At 39.0% G+C, this 23,066-nt stretch overlaps 1 protein-coding gene across 5 annotated transcripts in view; it reads left to right on the forward strand.

Annotated features, from left to right (window-relative positions):
• Nucleotides 1–18,108, forward strand: part of CASP8AP2 (caspase 8 associated protein 2) — a 29,730-nt gene extending 11,622 nt beyond the window's left edge. For all 5 annotated transcript variants that reach the window (XM_073336754.1, XM_073336756.1, XM_073336755.1 and 2 more), the window contains 4 exons: nucleotides 1,735–3,962; nucleotides 8,778–11,775; nucleotides 14,499–14,598; nucleotides 15,155–18,108. In XM_073336754.1, the coding sequence (XP_073192855.1) occupies nucleotides 1,735–3,962; nucleotides 8,778–11,775; nucleotides 14,499–14,598; nucleotides 15,155–15,211 (5,383 nt within the window). In that variant the 3' untranslated portion in view covers nucleotides 15,212–18,108. The remainder of the gene's footprint in view (nucleotides 1–1,734; nucleotides 3,963–8,777; nucleotides 11,776–14,498; nucleotides 14,599–15,154) is intronic.
• The last annotated feature ends 4,958 nt before the right edge of the window (nucleotides 18,109–23,066 follow it).

Raw genomic sequence — 23,066 nt, forward strand, 5'->3', positions numbered from 1 at the left:
CCAGTGTAGATACTTTCTAGCCAGATCAGGCTACTCCCTAATAGTGTGAAAGAGGACCAGGATTAAAAAATCTTGGTGGACGCAGTCACAGTGAACACTTAACAACAGTAGCAAGCTGAACTGGTAAAGGTGAGCTGTTCTGTCTGATCAGATCTAGATTTCAAACCTAATTAACATAATACCTAAATAATACTAAGGATTAGAATTTTTACTTACTTTAAAATGAGTTATTACATAATCTCCAATGTGACTTAGTCTCAGCCTAATAAGGACCAGTAGGTTTTTTAGTGTGTATTAAATTAAGGGCAAAATTAAACATTAGCACTAAATGAAAATCAGGCATACGAAAAAAGGCTTGTTTTGAACACTCTCTCATTTTTATTCCAAGTACAGGGAAATGGCTTTAGGCAATCACAGCAGCAACAAAATTTTATTGACTGGAAAGCATAAGACCAAAAATAGGGACAACCACGTTTTTTCATCCATAGGCAAATTCCATTTTTTGGCTGCTAAGTGGTCAGCAAATAATGTTTCTCTACTTGGGACTGACATGAGATTTTTTTTTTTTTTTTTGCCCTGTAGTTCCTTACATGTTTGTTCTTAGTTTTGAAGGTATACTTGGATTCAGTTTAGAAGTTGTAGGTATCAGAGCTATCTCATCCGTGACTCTGAAAACACCTACAAGTATGACTTCTATATGTTATCACTATGCTCTTACTTCGTTTTCTGGATTATGGACTGGCATTCATTTAGAATTAGTCATGAGAGTGTAAGAAACATGGCGTTGTTTTTAACCAGGCCCTTTATGTGGAGTGCCATATGCTGGACCTGGCACAAAAGTGAGTCTTTTCTGTTCTAGCTATGTAGTTTTTGCATGCCCCTCACTATTTGCATAGGCTGTGCTTCTTCCCCCTCCCCTCGCCCCCCCACCGTGATGACCTTGCAGCAGTTGCACATGGCCTTGATGAGGCTTGATTATCATAATTTACTTGTTTTCTTTTGCGTGCAGCAAGTTCAACACAATAGTTTATTTGCTTATTGGTTTGATCATATTACACCTATTCTTACTGCCTGTCTACATACTGGCAGGTTTGCTGTCTGAGTTAGCGTGGTTGATTTTTATGATTCCGAATGGCATAAGCCCTGATTATATTTGAGACCACCTTTGAGTCTTGTGCTGATGGTTATAGCTTTTTCACTGCTTGGCAATGAAACAGTAATTTCAAATAATAAAACTAATATGTAGAATATACAATTCTATCTTTCTTGCCTTGTGGTTCCTTGTGCATTTGTTTTTGGGATATTTCACCACAAGTCTTTTTTTCAAATGAGTTGCTTTTTGAGGCCAAGTGAATTGATTGTCAGCTTTTAAAATTCTAGGTGTACTTTAAAAATGTTTTTTTATTAATGTCGTAGTTTTACCCAATTCTTCCTTCAAACTGAGAATTTAGAAAAATAAATACGAAAAACATTCACTGTAAATTGTGAAAGATCAAGCTACATAGACCCTTAAGCTGCAATTCTTACTCTATAGAATTTCACCTATAAAAGCTGCAAACTTAGAAATTTTAAGATAAATGCCTTGTATTGTGAGCTTTGCTGTCCTTTAATCAGTACCACTGCATAACAGTTTAAGAAAGAACCAAGGTGTTCATAGAATTTTGGCTTTAGTTAAATTTATAAAAAAAACAAACACCAAGACTTAATATGATTCTTCTCTCTGTTTACAAATAGGTTATCAGAATTTTCCAGTCATCGAAATAACTACGCTAGAACGTATCTTCCAGGATCAACTAACACAAGGTGCTCCAAGATACCTAAAACAAAAGATCCTAAATTCAGAGCTGCTTCTTTAGTAGACAATACAAAGACAGATCATAGATTGAAAACTGACTGTTCCAAAGATATACATCACAGTTATTCATCTCACAATATGGAGGATGGAAAATCACACACAGAAAGAAGAAACTCTCCATATTTACTCAGATATCCTCCTAAGGAGCTTTGTAATGACAGTTCTCTTATCTGTTTCCAAAACTTTGACTACTACTCCAATAAGGGTAATAGGAAGGAAAGAGAAATGAAAAATGGTGAGCAGTATAGCAGGGCTAATGACAACAGGTACAAAAGAGATACATACCAGAGCACTGGCAATAGTACAGATAGTGAACAGGGAAACACAGACTCTTATCAAAAGTTGCAAATATATTCAGAAAAATCTGGTAAAAGTGAGCTGCAGCAAGAAAGTAAGAGCAAAATGCTGAAATGTAGCCCACCTGTGGAAAATAGAACTGATAGGTGCATTTCTACCTGGGAGAAACAAACAACCATTAAGGAGAGATCACAAACAGTTGAATCTCAAGGTGATGAAAAGGTTGAAAGGTCACAATACATAAACAAACAGGACCTTGAAACACGTGATAAAGATGAGAGAAATTTTGAACAGAAAAACAAATCAACTGAAAAGCAACAAGAACAACCAAGAAGGTCTTGCCGAGTGAATAGTCCACATTCAAAGAATGAAACTGCAAGGAGCCCACACAAATCACATAAGTTCCCCATGGAAGACTGTAGAAGAGGAACAGATGAAGATTGCAAGAGGGATGGGGGAGCAAATGATCATCGTTCCCGAGAGGCAAGATCTTCACCTTCCACTTCCAGCAACAGAGAGCACAAACATACACGCTCCAAGGAAAGTAGCAGCAGATATGAATGGGAAACTACATATTCAAAATCAGAGAGACACAGAACTGAAGAAAAAAGGAAAAGAGAGAGAGAAAACCAGGAAGAAAGTAGGCATCCTAGAAATGAAAGAAAAGTAACAAAAGAAATTACACACCAGACTACAAAAGAATCCAAGAATACAGATGCTACAAAAAATGAGAGAAACAAATCATCTAAACCAGAAGGAACACCCAGAGTAGCAGATGGTTTAAAAGAGCACAAAGCTGGAAAGGCTAAAGATGATAAAAATGGAACAAAAAAGAAAGATCTAAAACTAAGCTTTATGGAAAAGCTAAATTTAACTCTTTCTCCTGCTAAAACACAGCCTCTCTGTCAAAATAATGGAATTGAAACAGATTCCAAAAAAGCCAGTAGTGAAGGCAGTGCAGAGACCCCAGGGCATACAGAAATGTTAACACCTGCCCAACCTATTAGTATTGGTTCAGTAGAGCAAACCCAGGTTCCAGTTCAAACAGACTTGGAACCAGAGACACCTGTTTCTGAGATCAAAAGGAAAACTGAAAATGAAGCTTTGGGAGAAACTCTAGACCTACTGCAGCCTGAAGCTTTGACAAAAACCGTGGATGCACTGCAACCTGAACTGACTAATGATAACACTGTGTCCCTTCCTGAGGCTGGACAAGAGATGGAAGAGGCAGACACAACATGCAGAGTTTCTGAGTTAGCAAGCCCTGTGAATCATGAAGCTCGGAACATTGATTATGATGACTTGGAGACCATTAGTTCTGATGATTTTGAGTCCCATAGTGTCACAGATGATATTAGACAAATGAAGTCAGACTCATTAATGCAAGTGGTAGATACCAATGATGGTGCATCTGGAGAAAGTTTTCAGTATCCTGCCAAGGAAAACAGTGTTTCGAAAACTGTACCTTACAAGGAGGGCGTGACTACATCTGAGCCAACTGACAGGGATATACCAGCTGATGGAGGCATACCAGTAGTTGATGAAAACACTTGTAATTTGGAGCAAAACTTGCCAGAACCAGAAATCAGTATAGTAACATCTTCTCATAGTGATAAAATAGATCCTAGAACTAAAGCAAGAGAAACTAACCCAGTTCCTGCTGATGATAATTCAATATTAAGCATTGATCTCAATCACTTGAGGTACATTCCAAAGGTTATCAGCCCACTGAATAGTCCAATGCGACCCTTGGCTAAAGTACTTAGGATGGAGAGCCCTTGCAAAGGACTTGTGAAGAGTTATAACAAAGGTATTCATCTATATTTTATCCTAGTTTTGTTTTCAATTTTAGATATCTCTCCAAAATATGCATTAGTGCAGGGGTGGCCAACCTGTGGCTCTTCAGAAGTTAATATCCGGCTTCTTGTATAGGCAGTGACTCCTGGGCTGGAGCTATAGGCACCAAATTTCCAGTGTGTCGGGGGGTGCTCACTGCTCAACCCCTGGCTCTGCTACAGGCCCTGCCCCCACTCCACCTTCTCCTGAGCCTGCCATGCCCTTGCTCCTCTCCCCTTTTCACCAGGAAACAGCTGATTGGGGGGGAGAGGGAGGTCCTGATCTGTTGGACTGCCAGTGGGTGGGAGGCCCTGTGAGTGGTGGGGGAGCTTATGGGGGGCTGCTGATGTATTTTACTGTGGCTCTTTGGCAATGTACATTGGTAAATTCTCAGGCTCAGGTTAGCCACCCCTGCATTAGTGGGAAGTAAAGATGATTGTCTTTTTGAGATTTTTAAACCCAGAGAATGGCTTTGTCTATGCCATTGCTTTCTCTTTCATATTCCCCTTTGTATGCACACTTTATAGTGGGGAATCTATGATTGCCTGATTGCAGTGGGCAATTGGACTTCAGTGTTTACGATTCACACACAATACCTTGGAGTTAAGGAGTGAAGGAATTTGTATTAACCTTATGCAAAATAAACACACAACATTGCGTAAACATAAACATAAAACATAGTCATTAAAGGGATGGACAGACCAATGAAGGGATCTCATGTAAGCATCTGTTATGTTAGTTTATACATTCAATTAGGATTGATTGATGAAAATTCATTTTCTACAATCCATTGACAAACATAACTTTGATCCATAATGAATGCATAAACTCTTCCAACATATACAGCAATAATTTTATTTGTTGGCTTCTATATACCTGTTTTTCAAAAGGATTTAAACCCTATCTTACATAGAAAAATTGATAGTAACCCAAACTATTGAGCCCTCCAAAATATTTTGCACTTCTGTGGCAAACGATCTCGCTGCTCTACAAACATTAGTGAACTAAGCTTTCCAACATCCAAGTAGAGTAGAAAGTAGAAGGGGCTAGGTCTGATTGAAAGTTTTCCATCAACATTGTTTTTCAACAGAAGATTGGGGTTTTGTTTAAATTAATTGTTTTGCAAAAAGTGTTTGGTTTTCTGTGGAAAATTTAGATTTTTGTTGAAATACACAATGCTCACAAACTAAAATATTTAATTATTATGAAATGCTGCTGCAGTGTCTCATGGGAGTTGCAGTTCTGGTGCCTCATGCTCCCGTTCTCTCTTATGAGCTAGGATCTGCAGCTGGACTTTATCTCCCATGATGCACCTTGGCTTCTTTCCAAGAAAGGAGACTGGTGCATTATGGGAGATGTACTCCCATTCTCCTCTACAGACTGACTTTTCTGGTAGGACAAGGCACCACAGCGGCATTTCAGAATTGCAGTATTTCAGCAGAAAACCAAAATATTAAAATTCTTGCCTAAAATTTAAAATTTTCCATTGGGGTGGGGGAATATGCACACGCTTTCTGATCACCTCTAGTGATATCCCTAGTTACAGATGGGAGACTGGGATCAAAGGGAGCAAATTTTTAAAGGTACTGAGGGGCCTAAAGAGGCAGGTTAATGCCTAACTCCAGTGATTGCAATGGAAGTCAGGTGCCTAGATGCTTTTTGAAAACCCTACTAGATGTCTATCTCCTCTTTAGGTGCCTATATACCTTAAAAAATTTGGCCCTAAATGACTTGTCTGTGGGAAAGATGGGAATTGGAGCTGAATCTCCGAAATTCCAGGGGTGTGCGTTAGCCACCAAACTATTCTTCCCCTCAGTTAAATGAATTTGAATGTCTAAATATGTTTTACAAATATGAGACAGTCAGGATGAAAGTAGCAGAAAATTTCACATACAAATAATCATTAGAGTGTACCATAAATTGACAGAAGAGCTGTCCTATCAAGTACACATGAGATACAATAACATGAGAAGTTAGGGAAAAGTCAGTAACCCTGTTTCTGAATTTCCTGACTCCTGTGTAGTTAAATCTCAACTTTCACTTTCCATCACTATAATGGGGGATTTAATGGAGCTTTTAGTGTATTCACAGAGGAGAAATGGGAAAGGGTGAAGAGTTTAAATCCTTTTTCACATACTTTACTACACTTGTATAATCATTACTTTCTGCAAAACTCAGTGTACTGGTAGAACTCTATCGCACTTGACCAGCAATTCTTAAATCTTTTCATCTGAACCGCCATTCATAAATTTGCAAACGTGATATTTAACATAACAGCAAATATAGCTGATACTAGTTGATAAGAAAATAGAAATAGGGGACCTGAGGAGATTAGACCCCAAGTAGATAAATGCCAAATGAAGGATTATCATTCTATAGCATATCCCTAGAGTCGTTTATATAAAAAAAAAAAAAAGTATCCATCTGGTCCAGGACTTGAACTGCCATATTTCAAACTATATATATTAGTACAAGGGTGGGCAAACTTTTTGGCCCGACGGCCACATTGGGGTTGCAAAACTGTACAGAGCGCCAGATAGGGAAGGCTGTGCCTCCCCCAAACAGCCTGGCCTCCAGCCCCTGACTGCCCCCCTCAGAACCCCCAACCCATCCAACCCCCCCTGCTCCTTGTCCCCTGACTGACCCCCACCCCTATCCACACCCCCCGCCCCCTGACAGGCCCTCCGGGACTCCCACTCCCAACCCTCCCTGTTCCCTGACTGCCCCCCTTCCAGAACCTCCACCCCATCCAACCACCCTCTGCTCCCTGACTGCCCCCTGGGACCTCCCACCCCCTTACCATGCTGCTCAGAGCAGCAGGAGCACGCCGCCAGGCCAGAGCCAGCTGCGCTCCCCGGAAGGAGCGGCAGGCCACTAAGAGGGAGGGGCTGGGAGCAAGCCTCCCCGGCTGGGAGCTCAGGGGCTGGGCAGGACAGTCCCATGGGCCATAGTTTGTCCACCTCTGTACTAGTACCTTTCCCAGACCTAAAGAAGAGCTCTGTGTAAACTCATCTCTTTCACCAACAGAAGTTGGTCCAATAAAAGATGTTACAGTACCCCACCAACCATGTTTCTCTAATATCACAGGACCAGCACGTTTATAGCAACACTGCACATACCTCAAAGTAGTAATTTTTATCTTTAAGTTAGACTCTCTAATAGTAATAGCCATTTCATCTGTTTTTGACAGGCAAGAAGTTATAGTCTCCCTTAGTCCTGAAATTCAGTACTCCTCTCTATTATAACTCCTGCTTAGGTGTCCCAGGATACACTTTATGCATATGCTGCTGCTTTAGTTTGTTAAAAGTTTGGTTAGGTAGAAAGTTCAGGAGTTTTTGCATAAAGAAAGCTGAAAAACATTGTTTAAGAACAGTAAAAGTTGCAAAACTTGTAGAAGGTAATTGTTATGTAACTGTCAAATATCTTTGTCTCCATTCCTTTCCAAAAATCATTAATGGAATAACAGTTTTACTGCTCTGGAAGCTATACAAAATGAATGTCCAAGAACACTGACTTCAAAGAGGTGGCCACAGGAGAATGTTTGTTTGTGGAAAGCAATTATTTTGAATTCATATTTTCTCTTGTTTTTGACATGAAATGTTGTGAGATGTCAGTGAGAAAAAGGATATTTAATACCTATGTAATTAAAAATATAAAAGAATTTAATAAATATGGGTGCCCAACAAACAAACCCAAACAGCTACAAATCTTAATCGAATAGTATTTACCACTTAATTACACATATGTAGATGATTTTTTGATTATTTTTTATAATGGGGAGCCAAAATTTGTCTCTAATAGCTTGATATTGCACTAACTCTAACCAGATGCCTTTTAAAAAAAACTCCTAATTGATTGGTTTTACAATAAGGTATTAAAAATTGAAAGATCAAACAATTGGTAAACTTGATTGTGAGGGGGAAAAAATAAGTAATTTTTGAGAAAGCAGTATTAAAAAAAAAAATCCTGACCTTTCCCCTTGTCTCCCACATTTCTGTAATTCAAACAACTAAAGTAAATACTTGTTTATCAAAAATTAATAGGAGGAACAATCTCTTATGCTGTAGCGTTTGGTTTAACCTCTGGACTAATCTTTATCTTAAAGTTATCCGCAACTGAAATTAACTTATTGTGTCTATAGTGCTTAGTGTGATGGGACCCAACCCTTACTTAGTAGATTCATAGATTTTTAAATACTGAAAGGACAGTTACATCCCTTTTGGTGGCCCTGATTCAGAGAAATGAATGCCAAAGTAAATAAGTGATTTATGTTACATATTTTGACCTTATTATGAAACCAGTAAAGGAAAACCAGAATTCAGGTGTAAATCTTGTTATGCTTTGTGGTTTCATAGTTGGACTCTAAAGACACAGCCTTGCACAATATTAGCATAACAAATAACTTTATTTGTGTAAAGAGTAAAATAGTGAAAATTTTCAAGTATTTTATTTTTCTTCAACCAAAAAATTCAGTGCCGATCATAATATTTTCACCAAACAAAACTTGCATAATCCATATTTGTTTATAAAGACTGAAAAAATCCCACTGACATCAATGGGAGCAGAATGAGGTACTTATTTTTTATCTTTAATCTGCTTTCTCAGTGTTGTTCATAGCTATCAGAGTTTAAGATCAAGTATACCGAGTAGAAGCTGACAATTCTAAACAGTTAAGCACCCAGTTCTAATAAAAGGTAAACCGCTGAGTCTTCTGGGTTTTTCCTAAAATGTTTGCTCTGTGTGGAATTTTTGTTTTATAGATGCTTAACAAACTATTCTCTCTTTATAGATTTAACTCCTGAAAGCACAGTTGCCTGTCCCTCAAAGACTCTGTCAAATGAAGTAAATAAAGAAAATCAAAAGCCAGTTTGCTCACCTGACAAACACTCAGAGATGGAGTCCCAGCTGAGCATATCCTCTGATGAATTAGAAGAAGGAGAAATTGTAAGTGATGATGAAAAATCCAAATCAGAAAGAAACTCTGAGAATAGTAAAATATCAAGGGGAAGAGCTTCTCCTGAAACACACAATTTGAGCAGCAGTCCACATAACCAAATGAATAAAACTGCATCTTGCAATGAAGATAGTGGAAAATTAGTTTACATAAAAGTAAATGCAAACAAAAGTAGAGAAAAACATAAAACTGGAGCTACCCGATCGTCAAAGGAAAGAAAGAAAAATAAAACTGTGAGCATTGCTTGCCTTGAAAAAATAGTTCAAATTATTCTTGAACCTTCTACAGTACAAGAAATTATGCAGATGTTAAAAGCTATACGAAAACAGATAAGGAAAAATTATATGAAGTTCAAGATGCATTTCCCAGTTCAGCATTTTCACAGAATTATAGAATCAGCCATTTTGAATTTTACATCATTGATAAAGTACCTAAACTTTTCCAAGATGTCTAAATTAGGCGAGACTTTAAAACTGACTCTCTGTGAAACTATAGAGTCTAAACTTAGGCATGTTAAAAAGAATGCAACAGTGGAACAACTTTTTGAACAACAGCTGTCAGATATGAAAAAACAGTTATGGAAATTTGTGGATGAACGGCTTGATTACTTATTTGAAAAAATAAAGAGAATTTTAGTAAAACTGTGTGATTTAGTAAGCATCAGAAATGAGAGTGATGAAGGAAAGCTTGAAATTGTAACTACACAAAACCAGAAATGCATAACAGGTCATAAAAACGACATACAGAAATCCAGGAAAAAGTCCCTAAAAGTAAAATCTCAAAAGTCTGAAGAATATGTCCTTCCTAAACCAGTGGTAACTTATCAACCATTTAACAAGTGTCACCATGACAAAAATAAAATAGCTGCACCAAAAAATGTGATTACAAAATGTCTAAATTCCATTGATAATACAAGGAACTCCCAAACCCAAGTGCTGCCCTCTAAGGAAAATAATTTACAAGGCACCCTAACTCCACTGAAAAGTGCAAGATACGAAAAGGAAGGGTTTCACCTGGTCAGAGATGCTCACAAGTCTGATTTTAATTATGAACTTCTCACAGAACAGCAAACTTCTAGCCTCACATTCAACCTAGTGAGTGATGCACAAATGGGTGAAATATTCAAAAGTTTGTTACAAGGCTCTGATCTTTTAGAAAAAAGCATCAGCAGCATTGATGCAGATCAGTGGGAGTTCAGGACACCAGAAAAACAGATCCTGGAAAGTCAGAAATGCAGAAATAATCCTGCTTCTGTTATAGAAGAGGCAGTTCCAATAGCGTCCGGTGTGAAATCTAGACCAGTAGAGGGTATTAATTGGCCTGCAGTTTCACCTGAAAGAGCCTCATCTTTATCATCTAGACTTCAGATGCCAGTTGATCCAGATGTGTTGGATGAAAGCTGTATGTTTGAAGTTCCCCCAAGTGCAGCTTCTAGCAAAGATGATGAATGCAGTTTACAAAGGAATAAGTCATTTGTTTCTTCTATACTCCTTGAAGATCTAGCAGTTTCTTTAACTATTCCATCACCTTTGAAATCGGATGCTCATCTTAGCTTTCTGAAACCTGAAAACACATCCGGTTCAACTCCTGAGGGAGTTCTTAGTGCACATTACAGTGAAGATGCTCTTCTTGAAGAAGAGGATGCCACCGAACAAGACATTCATTTGGCTTTAGAATCTGATAACTCAAGCAGCAGATCAAGTTGCTCTTCATGGACAAGTCGGCCTATTGTTCCAGGTTTCCCTTGTGACCCCAGCCTACCAATGCAAGCAGTAATAATGGAGAAATCCAATGATCACTTCATTGTTAAGATAAGGCGTGCAGTGCCATCTACATCACCGACCCTTTGTCAGACTACCCTGGTGGAGGAGTCACTGGTATCCTTAACCAAGAAAGAAAAGGAAGAAATAATATCTGCCAAAATAAGAGAAGATAATCGGGCTGCTACAGGCACGACTGTTGAAGAAAATGATTCTAAGAGCAATATGAACGCCATTGATTCCACTGATGAGCTGTGTAATGTCAGTGCTAGACAAGAACAAGCTCATGATTTGCTTGAGCCTCTTAAGGAGCCCCATAGTGCCCCTGGAAAAGACGAAGCTCCTAACTTGTATGAACCCTTTTCAGAAACATCAAACAAAAATAGCCATGGTAGTGAAAACACAAGTGAAGACTTTAAGCTGTCTCAGATGCATGAATTGAAAGTGCCTGAAAACAAGAAAGAAATATCTAATACTTCAGTAGAAAGTCCTGTTAAAGCTGAAGTTGCTTTTCCTTCTGAATGTAGTGTTGATGCATATATAGATTTGACAGAAGATATTGTCAATGAAAGTGAAGCAGATTTATGTAGTCTTGCAGTGGAATCTACTTTAAAAGTTACAGAACAGGAAATTCATACAGGAAACTTAGATAAAGGTGATACAAAGGAAGAACCATTAGAGTGCAGTATCGATGCATATATCGATTTAACAGAAGAGCTTTCCAGTGAGATTAAAGCAGATGAGTGCAACTCTAAAACAAAATCCACTTTAAATGTTGATTTGGGATGCCAGACAAGTCTTGATAAAACTAGCAAAAAGAGAAAAAAAGAGTCTGTAACAGACAATTCCAAGTCAAAAAAACCAAAAAAGGAAACTGAATCAGCTAGTGAAAGAAATAATAAAAGTAGTAAGAAGTCTGAGGAGAAAGGTTTAGCTCTCAAAAGATCGTCTTCCGGTGAGAGGACTGAATTGCCTGAGAATAAAGATCCTTCAACTTCCTCCACATTGCCACGTAGTCTATATGCCAAAAACATCATTAAAAAGAAAGGAGAAGTAGTTGTTTCTTGGACAAGGTAAGAGTATTGACAGTATACTATTTTGGTGGGGGGTGGGGTCAGGGGACATGTTTGAAGTATGGGGTTAAAAATTAATTTAGTTGGTGACTGAAGTTCCATATTTCTACAGAATAAACACAGTAATGGCCACAGCAGTGCAAGCCTCCCCATTTGCTGCTATAAGTTGAGCCTCCCTCAGCCTTGTTCAGAAAAGACCTCCTAGATTGTGAGAGTGATCTAGTCTCCATATCCATTTAGTTCTTGATCTCTTTTCTGGGGGTGCCACTTAATGGCGCTAGTGGTTGTGTGGGTTGTTGTTTTTTTTTTTATTATTTTAACCATATTGACATCTGTTCACTGGAAACAGGTCTGAGACACTAACTCATTTCACAATCCACTGAACAGCTATTGGAAGATAGTGATTTTCAGTCACTTTATGTGGGTTGGAGTCAGACAGGTGTGCTAACGGAGAAAGGTTTCAGATCTCATAATTTCTGATTTATCTAGCCTCCCAGCAGTGATTTTTATTTTTTTAAAATGTCTGGAATTACAGATGAAATTCATTGTTGAGCAAATGAAATTCACTGTTGATAAATGCAAAGTAGGGCATATTAGAAACCACAATCCCAACTATACATAAAAATGATGGGGTCTAAATTAGCTGTTACCACTCAAGAAAGAGATCTTGGAGCCATTGATAGGATATTTTCAGAGAACTATCCATAATGTGTAGCAGCAGTCAAAAAAGCTAACAATGTTAAGAACCATTAGGAAAGGGATAGATAATGCCTTTATATAAATCAATGGTATGCACACACCTTGAATATTGCGTGCAGTTCTGGTCACCACATCTCAAAAAAGATATAGTAGAAATGAAAAAGATACAGTGAAGTGCAACAAAAATGATTAAGGGTGTGGAACAGCTTCCATATGAGGAGAGATTAAAAATACCAGGATTGTTCACCTTGGAAAGGAGACAACGATATGATGGTCTATAAAATCGGGAATGGTGTGGAGAAAGTGAATAAGAAAGTGTTATTTACTCCTCATAACAAGAGGTCAGCCCATGAAATTAATAGGCAGTAAGCTTAAAACAAACAAAAGGAAATACTATCTCACACAACACACACACAATCTATGGCACTCAGTGCCAGGGGATATTGTTAAGGCCAAAGGTATAACTTGGTTCAAAATAGAATTAGATATGTTCATGGAGGATAGGTCCATCGATGGACCTATTAACCAGGATGGTCAGGGATGCAACCTGGTGCTCTGAGTGTCCCTAAACATCTGACTGCCAGATGCTGGAACTGGACAGCAGGAGATGGCTCACTTGATAATTGTCCTTTTCTGTTTGTTCCCTTCGAAGCATCTCAGAGAGACAAGTTAGGTCAGGTAATATCTTTTATTATTGGACCAACTTCTGTTGGTGAGAGTGACAAGCTTTTGAGCCACACAGAGCTCTTCTTCAGGTCTGGGTTTGTGTGGCTTGAAATTTTCTCTCACCAACAGAAGTTGGTCCAAAAACGAGATTACCCACCTTGCATCTCTAATATCTGGGTATTGACACAGATGCAGCTGCACTGCATACAACTTGGAAGCATCTGACAGTGGCTACTGTCAAAAGACAGTATACTGGGATAGATGGACCATTAGTCTGACCAAATATTGCCCTTTTTATGTTCTTATATAACACTCCTAAATTTTTATCATGAAACCTTTTGACCTAACCATATGTTGTTTTATTTTGAAGTTCTCATTGATTTCTTCAGAAAGTTAATTGTTCCTACAAGAGTGTGATTTTTAAAATCTAATACATCATAACTGTTGCTAGAAACAAGCAAATCAGTTAAGATATTGAGAGTGCGCTACAATTTCTGATTTATGAAATCTGTTCTAATTCAAAGGCCTGAAGTTTTCTCCTCCTGCTGAACTACCTCCTAAAGGATAATGAAGAGTTCATTTTAAATAGCTAGTCATCACATACGTTTTTAATTTTATATACTTTGAGCTCTTGTGGAATTTCTAAATAACATACTTTGCACTTATTGGTGTATGTAGCACGTTTCATCCAAAGATTTCACAAACAAATGACTCCTCTTAGCCGATTTGTGAAGGTGGTATATATGCCCATTTTACAGATGGCTACACTGAGGCACAAAGAGGTTATGAGCTATCCAAAGGTCACATAGTGAATCAATGGCAAATTTGGGAATAGAATCCTAACTCTTTTCTGCTTTGATCACTAAACTTCTATGTAGATAATAGGAGTGTGGAGAAATGAAATAACTGGTATTCTTAAGAGTAGCGTGTTTGTTTGACGTTTTGAGTCTGGAACATTCAAAACTTCAAAATGTGGGATCTCTGAGTTTTGCACAAATGGTAGAACACTAGAGGTTAACATGGTAGTACAGTGCCCTATGAAATGAGAAGACCATGGTTTTGAATGCTGTCCTACGTTCTAGGTCTCTAGGCTGAGTAAACTTGATTGCCCTTTTTATTGTACAAATATAGGGGGAGAGTGAGAATCTTTTATTCCAAAAATTTAGTCTGCCTATATATCTACATTAACAGTGCTTGTATGCAACAACACTGCTGATAGCAGACATTTCCTTTTGCTGATGTAAAGCTATCAGTTTCATATCACTGTTTTAATTAATGCTTCATAGTTTGGGAATAGTGGGGTTTTGTGTGTCAAAGTAATGTTTAAAAATTAAATTAATCTTGGAATTTTTTCTTAGAAATGATGACCGAGAAATTCTATTGGCGTGTCAAAAAAACGGACCTTCAGGAAAAACATTTGTTTCCATAGCTGCCAGGCTAAACAAAAGCCCAGATCAGGTATGTATATTTATTCTAGTTGGACAAGCTCCTGTATTGTTACATTTCTGATTCCATAGTCCTGGAACAATATTTTTCTTCAAAGCACTTAAGGACAGAGATGTTAGGCTTCACAAATTAGGAATTATTATTGTTCTTGCACATGTAGCTGGGGATTGGGAGAAGGGGAAATCTCTGACTCTTTTGGGTTTTATTATTTTGAATTATAAGCATTCATCTTTTGTCTGTCTCAAGTCCTTAGGCAGGAATACTATGTTGGAAAATAAAGTAGTACTGGACTCCAGCTGTTTTGAATCTCAGTAATTATGATGGAGAATGAAGATTTCAATCACTGAAAGTGTAAAGTGGAGCAGAAGACCCATTTGCTGTCACATTCCTAAATCCTTTGGGTACTTCTGAAAAATCTCCCCCTAAAATTCACAGAACTAACGAGCAGTTGAGAGAGACAGTCAGATTTACATCTAGAAATTCTAATATTGGTGGATTAATCTGAACTGGTAGATGTTGAAATCCAGAGTGCTAATAATGTGTGGTGTTTTGTTTTTTCTCCCCTTAGGTTTCAGAAAGATTCAAGCAGTTAATGAAGTTGTTCAAAAAGTCAAAGTGCAAGTAGCTATTAAGCAAGTTGCTGTTGTGGTACAGGGTTTTGCTGTTGTCAGCAATGACTGACTACTCCAAGTACACACTTATGGATACTTTGGGAAGTATCCAAGTCAGAACACCTAGTTCAGTAAACTGGTGAACTGTCATTTATTAGCCCACTCTTCTCCATATAGTTGACATATACTTTATCTTGGCTCAAATAGCAACGAGCATTCATTCTTATAGCCTCTCAATAGTATGTCAGCCATATGTGGGGAAAACAAAAGCCAAACAAAACCAGCAGGCTGAATGAAGGAAGAAAATTCCTGTACAATAGAACAGTGTGAATTCAAAACTGCGGAGACTCAGTTGTTAGTTAAACTTGTTACATAACTGAGGAAACCTGCTCAGTCTGATGAAACTAGTGAAGCCTGTTAAAGGTGCTGTAAACAGACTTTGTGTGACAATGTGAAACATGGGTTTTATAAACCTAAATAATTGCCTGTTGTCCAACTGCTAGGAAATCTTGGGTGTGTAAAACACTGTTTTAGTTGGTTGTGGGGTTTTTTTCCAATGTGACTTTAAAATACAGTTCTTAATAGGAATAATCCTGAAGTCAGTTGTTTTAGTAGCTGGATTATCACATAATGACATAGTTGATCCTTTCCTACTGCATGAATTGCTAACAGTGGAATTCATGTTGGGGGGAAAATCGGACATTGTGTCAAGGAGTTAAACTAGTCATTAATTCAGTGGCCAGTTTTTCAGATGAGTGCTTACCTTCTGAGATTGACTGCTGTGGAGTATTCCTTTATTAAGGGGTATTTTGAAGGTGAAAAAGTGGCTGTTCGGATTCTGTTTCAAAAAGCCTTGTCTGTTAAATGTTGAACAGCTGAATTTTTCCTTCAGAAGAAATGTTTAAGTAATACAAATTTACAAAAAGTTCATGTCATTTTGCCAAAAGTTTATCCTCTCTAACGTGCATCTTAGAAATAGCCATTTATTTAAATAGCATCCTTCAATATGTGTAGGGTTTTGGCACTAAAATTTAATATGCATTAATCACATTAATTTAAATGGTTTAGAAACATGGACTTCTTTGTAATTGCCTTGTAAAAGGCAATATCATATTTGATTGCCAGAGGGAAAATCCTTTCCTAAACAGCCACTGAAAGCCTACGTCCATTTAATATACTTGGGCAGCATCATGTCAATGTTCAAAAGTTTCCTTGCATCAGATGTCTAAGTGCATGTGTTTAACTCTTTAAAATCTTAGAAATTGTTATCTTTAAATATTAGTATACTCTCTTTAAAATACACATTACCATTTTATCATAGATTTCTAATAAGTTTACAGATGCCTATTTTGGTCACAGTCTGCTAATTATGCACTGGACAAATTTGTAATTTGAATAAATAGATGTCAAGGTTCAGGACCAGATTCTGTGGTCTTTACTGCATCAAAACATAAATTGAAATTACCTGGACTTTTGCCTGAATAAGAACCTCACCCTGGTTTACTAACTTCAGTTTAGTGCTACAATTTAGGTTGGCTTACATTTTTCCAAAAGCCAGTGAACCCTTATTATACCATCAGCATGTCATATGTTATTCCCCTGCCACATACATCCTAAGAGGAACAGTAACAAACATATTAGAACTAGAAGCCCAATAGACTGTTGGATTGATTATTCCTTGTCAATTGTGCTGTTATGTTTTCTGTTTTGCAAATATTACCTATGGAGTCATGACTGTTACATTGCCGGAAAGTATGTAACCTATGTGTTAGATAGCAGCACCCTATACAATGTTAGAAGTAGTGAATTATTTAAACATAGGTTGTGGCTTTGCAATTGGCAGTTTTCCATCTTATACATCAGGGATTGGCAACCTTTGGCATACGGCCCATCAGGGAAATCCGCTGGCGGGCCGGGACCGTTTGTTTACCTGCAGTGTCCGTACGTTAGGCTGATCGCAGCTCCCACTGGCTGCGGTCCCCTGTTCCAGGCCAATGGGGGCTGCAGGAAGCCAAGGGGTGTGCTGGCTGCCGCTTCCGCAAGCCCCCAATGGCCTGGAACGGCAAACCACGGCCAGTGGGAGCTGCGATCAGCCGAACGTGTGGACACTGCAGGTAAACAAACCATCCCAGCCCACCAGTGGATTTCCCTGACTGGCCGTGTGCCAAAGGTTCCTGATCCCTTTATAGAACAAAATGTGTACAGTATCAAAGGCACTAAAGAAAAGCTAATGGCTTTCAGTGCTTGACCCTCCTCTTCCCCCTCACAAAGGCAAGCAATAAATATTATTATAAAGCACACTTGGCCCCTCTTTCTGTTGCTCTACATTCATAACTAAAAAATGATTGGTTTAGTTCTGACTTGAATTCCTTTTTTTGTAAATTGTTAAACTATTTTTTTAAATGTTGCCTATTGTAAGTATGTGTACAGGTTCCCGTATGGCTATGTAAAATATCTTATGTATATATGTGTATATATAGCTTTGTTTAGCCAAAGATTTTTAACTATGTAAAATTCCAAGTTTATTTTGTATAAACTATTAGTTTGCTTACTATAAGAGCAATGCAAAAAATAATAAATCTTTGTAAAGTTCACACTTACGTTCTTGTTGATCAAATGTTGGCTTGAAGTATTTTGTACCATTGTTTGTAATTTATTTCTTCATTAAGAATTTTGATACCATATATGCAAAATGTACTGTATATAAACCTACAGTCTAACTTGTAAAACCTCATGTAAATGAAAACAACTTCTCTGAATAACTATTGGTTAATGGTGTGGCAACTGCAACTGCTATGCAGCAGCATTTAAGTTGCTTCTATAAATAATGAGGATGTTGGGAAAGTTCTTCTCTTTCCTCCACATGAACAATAAACATGAAAGTGCTTAGCCAGCACTCTGGTTACTTGAATTATGTATTGGCTTATTTTGAAGTGAACTATTAATGTAGTAAACATTTATGTGTCTACAAAATGAATAGATGGGAAACTGGACCCTCCTTAAAAACAAACTCAAGTGTTTCTTAAAATATTTGAGAATTACATAGTTCCCCTCCCTCTTTCCAAAGTGTGTGTGTTGCTGCTGTGAGATTAACATCTAGACTTAGTACCACATGAGGAAGATGTTTTTCCATGGAAAGCAGATAATCTAGTAACTTCCCTCCCTCCCTCCCTCCTCTCCAAAAAAAAAAAAAAAATCTTAACCTAACTTGCTATTTAGGAGTAAATCCTTCCAGCAGGTAGGAGCATGGAGACACAAGCCACATCATATAGACAGAGCTGAACCATTCTGTTAGGTAGAAATGAATACATTTAGTTGGCAATAGCATTAAGGAGTTTTCCAAATCAGAAATTCCACTTGTAGGCATGGTCTCTGGGTAGGTTGCCCATACTGAAGCCCTTGTCCTCTAAGGGAGGTCTACGTTGCAATTAAATGCCTGTCAGCCTACTCAGCTCAGTCACATGGGTCTTGGGCTAAGGAGCTGTTTAACTGTGGTGTAGATGCTCAAGCTGAAGGGACCTTCTCCCCTTGGGTCCTAGTCAGTGAACACAGGCCAGCTGTGGGTGTTGAATTGCAGTGTAGACATACCCTAAGTGTACTCCTTTCACGTGGCAGGTCTGTGCCTCCACTTTTCTTTGGGGTGAGATTGCACAATCCATCCACACTCTGATCAAGTCTCTGGGTTGCAACCTCCTGTGTACCAAGCGGGACTAATAGAGCAGGTCCAATTGGGGTCAGCGTCTGCAAGGAGTTCCCTTTGGAAGTCAGAGGCAACATATTTGTAGTGTTATAGAAACAGCTTCTTTAAAACAAAGTATGATTTATTTTTCCCCAGAGGTGTACACAGCTCAGAGAAGTGTTTTTCAAATAAACAAAAAAATCCCACCTACATCCATATTCATTTAACTAAGCTTAACCTCTTCAGCAATAGTTTAGGTGGAGTTGGCTTATTCCCCAGTCTACATCGTTTATAGAGTAGCTCAGTCAGTCTTCTGCTTTTTCACTGATACAGCCTAGCTCACCATTCTGACCACTTACCCCTCTCCCTTTCTGCCAGGAGCTTTTTTCAAAAAATAGTGAGGGTCTTCTGATCTCAGGCTTAGCCTTGGGTAGAGTAAAACATCCTAACCTACCAGCTGCTGTCCAAGACATTGTTGTCTTAGTGCCCTTGAAGCTGGGTTACTGATAGGTGATCAGCCAATGTCATTATTCAACACTTCCTGCTTGGCTCCTTACCCACTGCTTTACAGCCTCTTTTGATTTAACACACTGCATTTAGGTAGGCAGTAATACAGACTTGAACAGTGAAAATAAAAAATTCAGGCATTTCCCCAATATGTCTCATGGGCTCAGTAGCAAAGTTAGTTGTATATCATTGTGATGCTCTAATGTGTAGTAATGATCTCATTAAGAAACCTTCCCTATTACTATAAGTGAAGATAGGACAGAACCTTGAGAGACAGCATCAGCAGTGGATGTGGAATGTAATAGTTTGTCATTTGGAAGTTATGACTGGACGTAGAAGGCACTTCTTCAGCTACTAGTTAGTTACCAAACCAACAACCCATGTTCATTTGTATCAAAAACTTCTAGACAGCTGACAACCTAAAGCCAGCTTGAGATGGATCATGATTAAAATGCAGTCTTCCTTATAAAGGAAACTTGGAACCTACTGTAGGGTCCAAGGCACCTGGAATTAAATTTAGGGAATTCTCAGCTTCCCTATATCTAGATATGAAATTGAGCAGCAAGGAACACGCAGTTCAGCAGCAGAAGTGGATTTCTTGAGATTAGACCTCCACCTGTTTAAGAATGGTTGGTAGTCTTCCCTCTCTAAATATAGCACTGACCATTCCTGTCCATAAAGTCACTACTGTAAGCAACCACAGTCAACTGCAGGCTAGAGCCATAAGTGATAGGATTCAAGGAACTCAAGATTGTATCAACATCTCAGCAGAAAACAAATCAAATGTGGCCAATGGATAGCAGTCTGCAGGAGAAGGCAGTGCTCATAATCATAAAGGACTGGTACTGATCTATTTATTTGCAAAGGCTATTGCAAAACTATCACAGCATGCAAATGAAGGGACTAGTAGCAGATGAAGGCTGTCCACAGTAATTTGTTGTCCTTATTTATAAAGGCTCAGGTGGAGAGGTTGTCAGCCTCAGTCACAGCCCTTGAGAAAGCTTTATATATTTTTTGTTGTAAGAGTATAGTCGTGGTGCCTCTCCTTCCCAATCCAGCTCTCTGTTCCTTTCTCAGTGGCCACCAGAGTCAAGATGGGTTCGGTGAGTTAAGCACAGGGGGAATTTAGGAGGAGAATTCCAATGCCTAAATTTAAGAGGCCCTGCCACCAAGTGGTAGGTGCCATACATTGCATGGAAAGAGTTAGTTAGGCACCTACAAAGGGGATTCACAGAAGACTCATGCTGAGGCAGGGAGTTGGCTGTGTTAGCCAGGAGGAAATGCCAGGAAAGGGGTATGGCCTAAGCCTCATCCCTCAGAGAGAAGTAGGCACCTAATCCAGGTCATTCCTGGCTCCAAAAAAACAAAAACAAAAAGGTTTTAGTACTATTTGCCCTTGCTGGCATTAGCTGGCCAATCTGTTACAACAGCTTCAAGTCAGAATTTTAGTACACATTACCTCAAGTTAAATTTAAAGCTATAGTGGCTGTAAGACTAAACTATAGAACACCCATTGTGATATTAAAAAATTATATATATATTCCTACCTGGTGGTTTGAAGCATAGCTCTTGTTTTGCAACCTTACCTTATCTCTTGATTGGCGGCGGCTATGGCGCTGATGATGTGTTGAGGCAGCACTCAATAGAGAAGCATCAGGACGGTGGTTTAAATAGGGGTTTGGAAGAGTGGGTGAGATAACAATGCCACAATGACACGTTCCCCAAAACATCTCCCAAGCCTCCACCCTAGATAAAAATCAAGCCCCCTAACTCATATCTTGCAACCCTGGTTCTCTATTTTCCCGTCTCTCACTTGCCAAGACACTATCAGGGCCCCACAACAAAGCCCCATACTTTACCCCCTTCCACTGGCACCCTTGTGTGGACATGAATTTTACACAGGCCACCTATCAGGCAGTCTTGGTAGAGGGGTGTTTATCTTTGACAGAGTGGGCTGGCATCTACAGACAACAGCAGCAAATGGATGTAAGTAGTCTAACATTCATTTACCACTAGCAGTTGGACCTTCTAGCAGTTGCTGAAGAAGACTACAGTAGATGTTTGTGCCAGTCTGCTATTTAATGTACATCCACTGCCTTAGTTTGCTACAACAGCACCAGGTAAAGATCTTCAGGTGAAAGCTGGGAAAGAGAAAGACAAGGGAAACTCTGGACCCTATCCCTACCTTCCAGTGTATCTACCTCTCCTCCCAGATTAGTGCCATCTGTAAACTTATTGAGGGTGCAATCCATCCCATCATCCAGATCATTAATGAAGATGTTGAACAAAACCGGTCCCAGGACTGACCCCTGAGGCACTCCACTTGGTACCAGCTGCCAACTAGACGTTGAGCCATTCAGCACTACCCGTTGAGCCCGATGATCTAGCCAGCTTTCTATCCACCTTATAGTCCATTCATCCAGCCCATACTTCTTTAACTTGCTGGCAAGCATACTGTGGGAGACCGTATGAAAAACTTTGCTAAAGTCATGGTATATCATAGCCACCGCTTTCCCCACATCCAGTTATCTCATCATAGAAGGCAATCAGGTTAGTCCAGCATGACTTGCCCTTGGTGAATCCATGCTGACTGCTCTGATCACCATCTTCTCTTCCAAGTGCTGGGTTTAGTATAGTTTTATCAGTCCATCACACGTTTTTTTTTGGGTTTTTTTGGTGATCAAATGGCCTCAAAGTACTCTAAGGGAGGTGGGTAGAGCATGGACATATTATATAAAAGAAAGAGTGATTAGCAACTCCCTTATCACTTGCTGCCGGGTATTGTATAAAATGCAGCAGCTTCTACTGTAGAACAGGGAAGAAGAGATTGAGCGCTTGCCTACACTAAAAGTGCTGCAGCTGTGCCGCTGTAGTTCTTCAGTGCAGTTGCTACCTATGTGAACAGGGGGGCTTCTCCCACCAGCATACTCCAATCCTCCGAGAGGCCGTAGTTAGGACGATGGGAGAATTCTCTCATCAACCTAGTGCTGTCTACACCAGGGGTTAAGTCGGTTTAACTGGTCACCCAGGGATGTGGATTTTTCACATCCCTGAGCAACATAGTTTTACCGCCCTAATTTCCTAGTGTAGACCAGGCCTGACTAACTGGTACATAATTTCCCCACATCAACAAATTCTTCACTTTTTATAGTTGTGAAGGGCATATAACCTTTATTTTGCTCTCTCAGTACAAGCTCTAAAGACAATGAGACTCCTATTTCCTTGAACAGATTCCCCCAGACAGACTCATTCAGTGAGATGGTGAAGAAGCTGTAGATGTGCCCAACTCTGCCACCTCCTGCTTATCACCCATTCCTGACCTTGAATAGTCATCTACGTGGTTATGATTTTCTATCATAATGTAAGTGGAGGTGATTTTCTATCATTTTGCCACACACACACTACAAATCCCAAGATGAAACTTTATCCCTTATAACCCAGGAAACCTTTCACAAAAAATAAACCCAGAAAAGCCTAATGACAGAGAGAGAGAAATATGCTAACATCTCTGTCTGTCCTACAGTCAAACCCGGCTTCCTTCTACCCCCAAACAAAACTACCCTATGCAGTGATTCTCAACCAGGAGCATGCAGAGGTCTTCCAGGGGTTACAGTAACTCAGTTAGATATTTGCCTAGTTTTACAACAGGCTACATAAAAACAATAGTGAAGTCAGTACAAACT

This window comes from Lepidochelys kempii, chromosome 3, assembly GCF_965140265.1.
Source record: "Lepidochelys kempii isolate rLepKem1 chromosome 3, rLepKem1.hap2, whole genome shotgun sequence".
Lineage (NCBI taxonomy): Eukaryota > Metazoa > Chordata > Testudines > Cheloniidae > Lepidochelys > Lepidochelys kempii.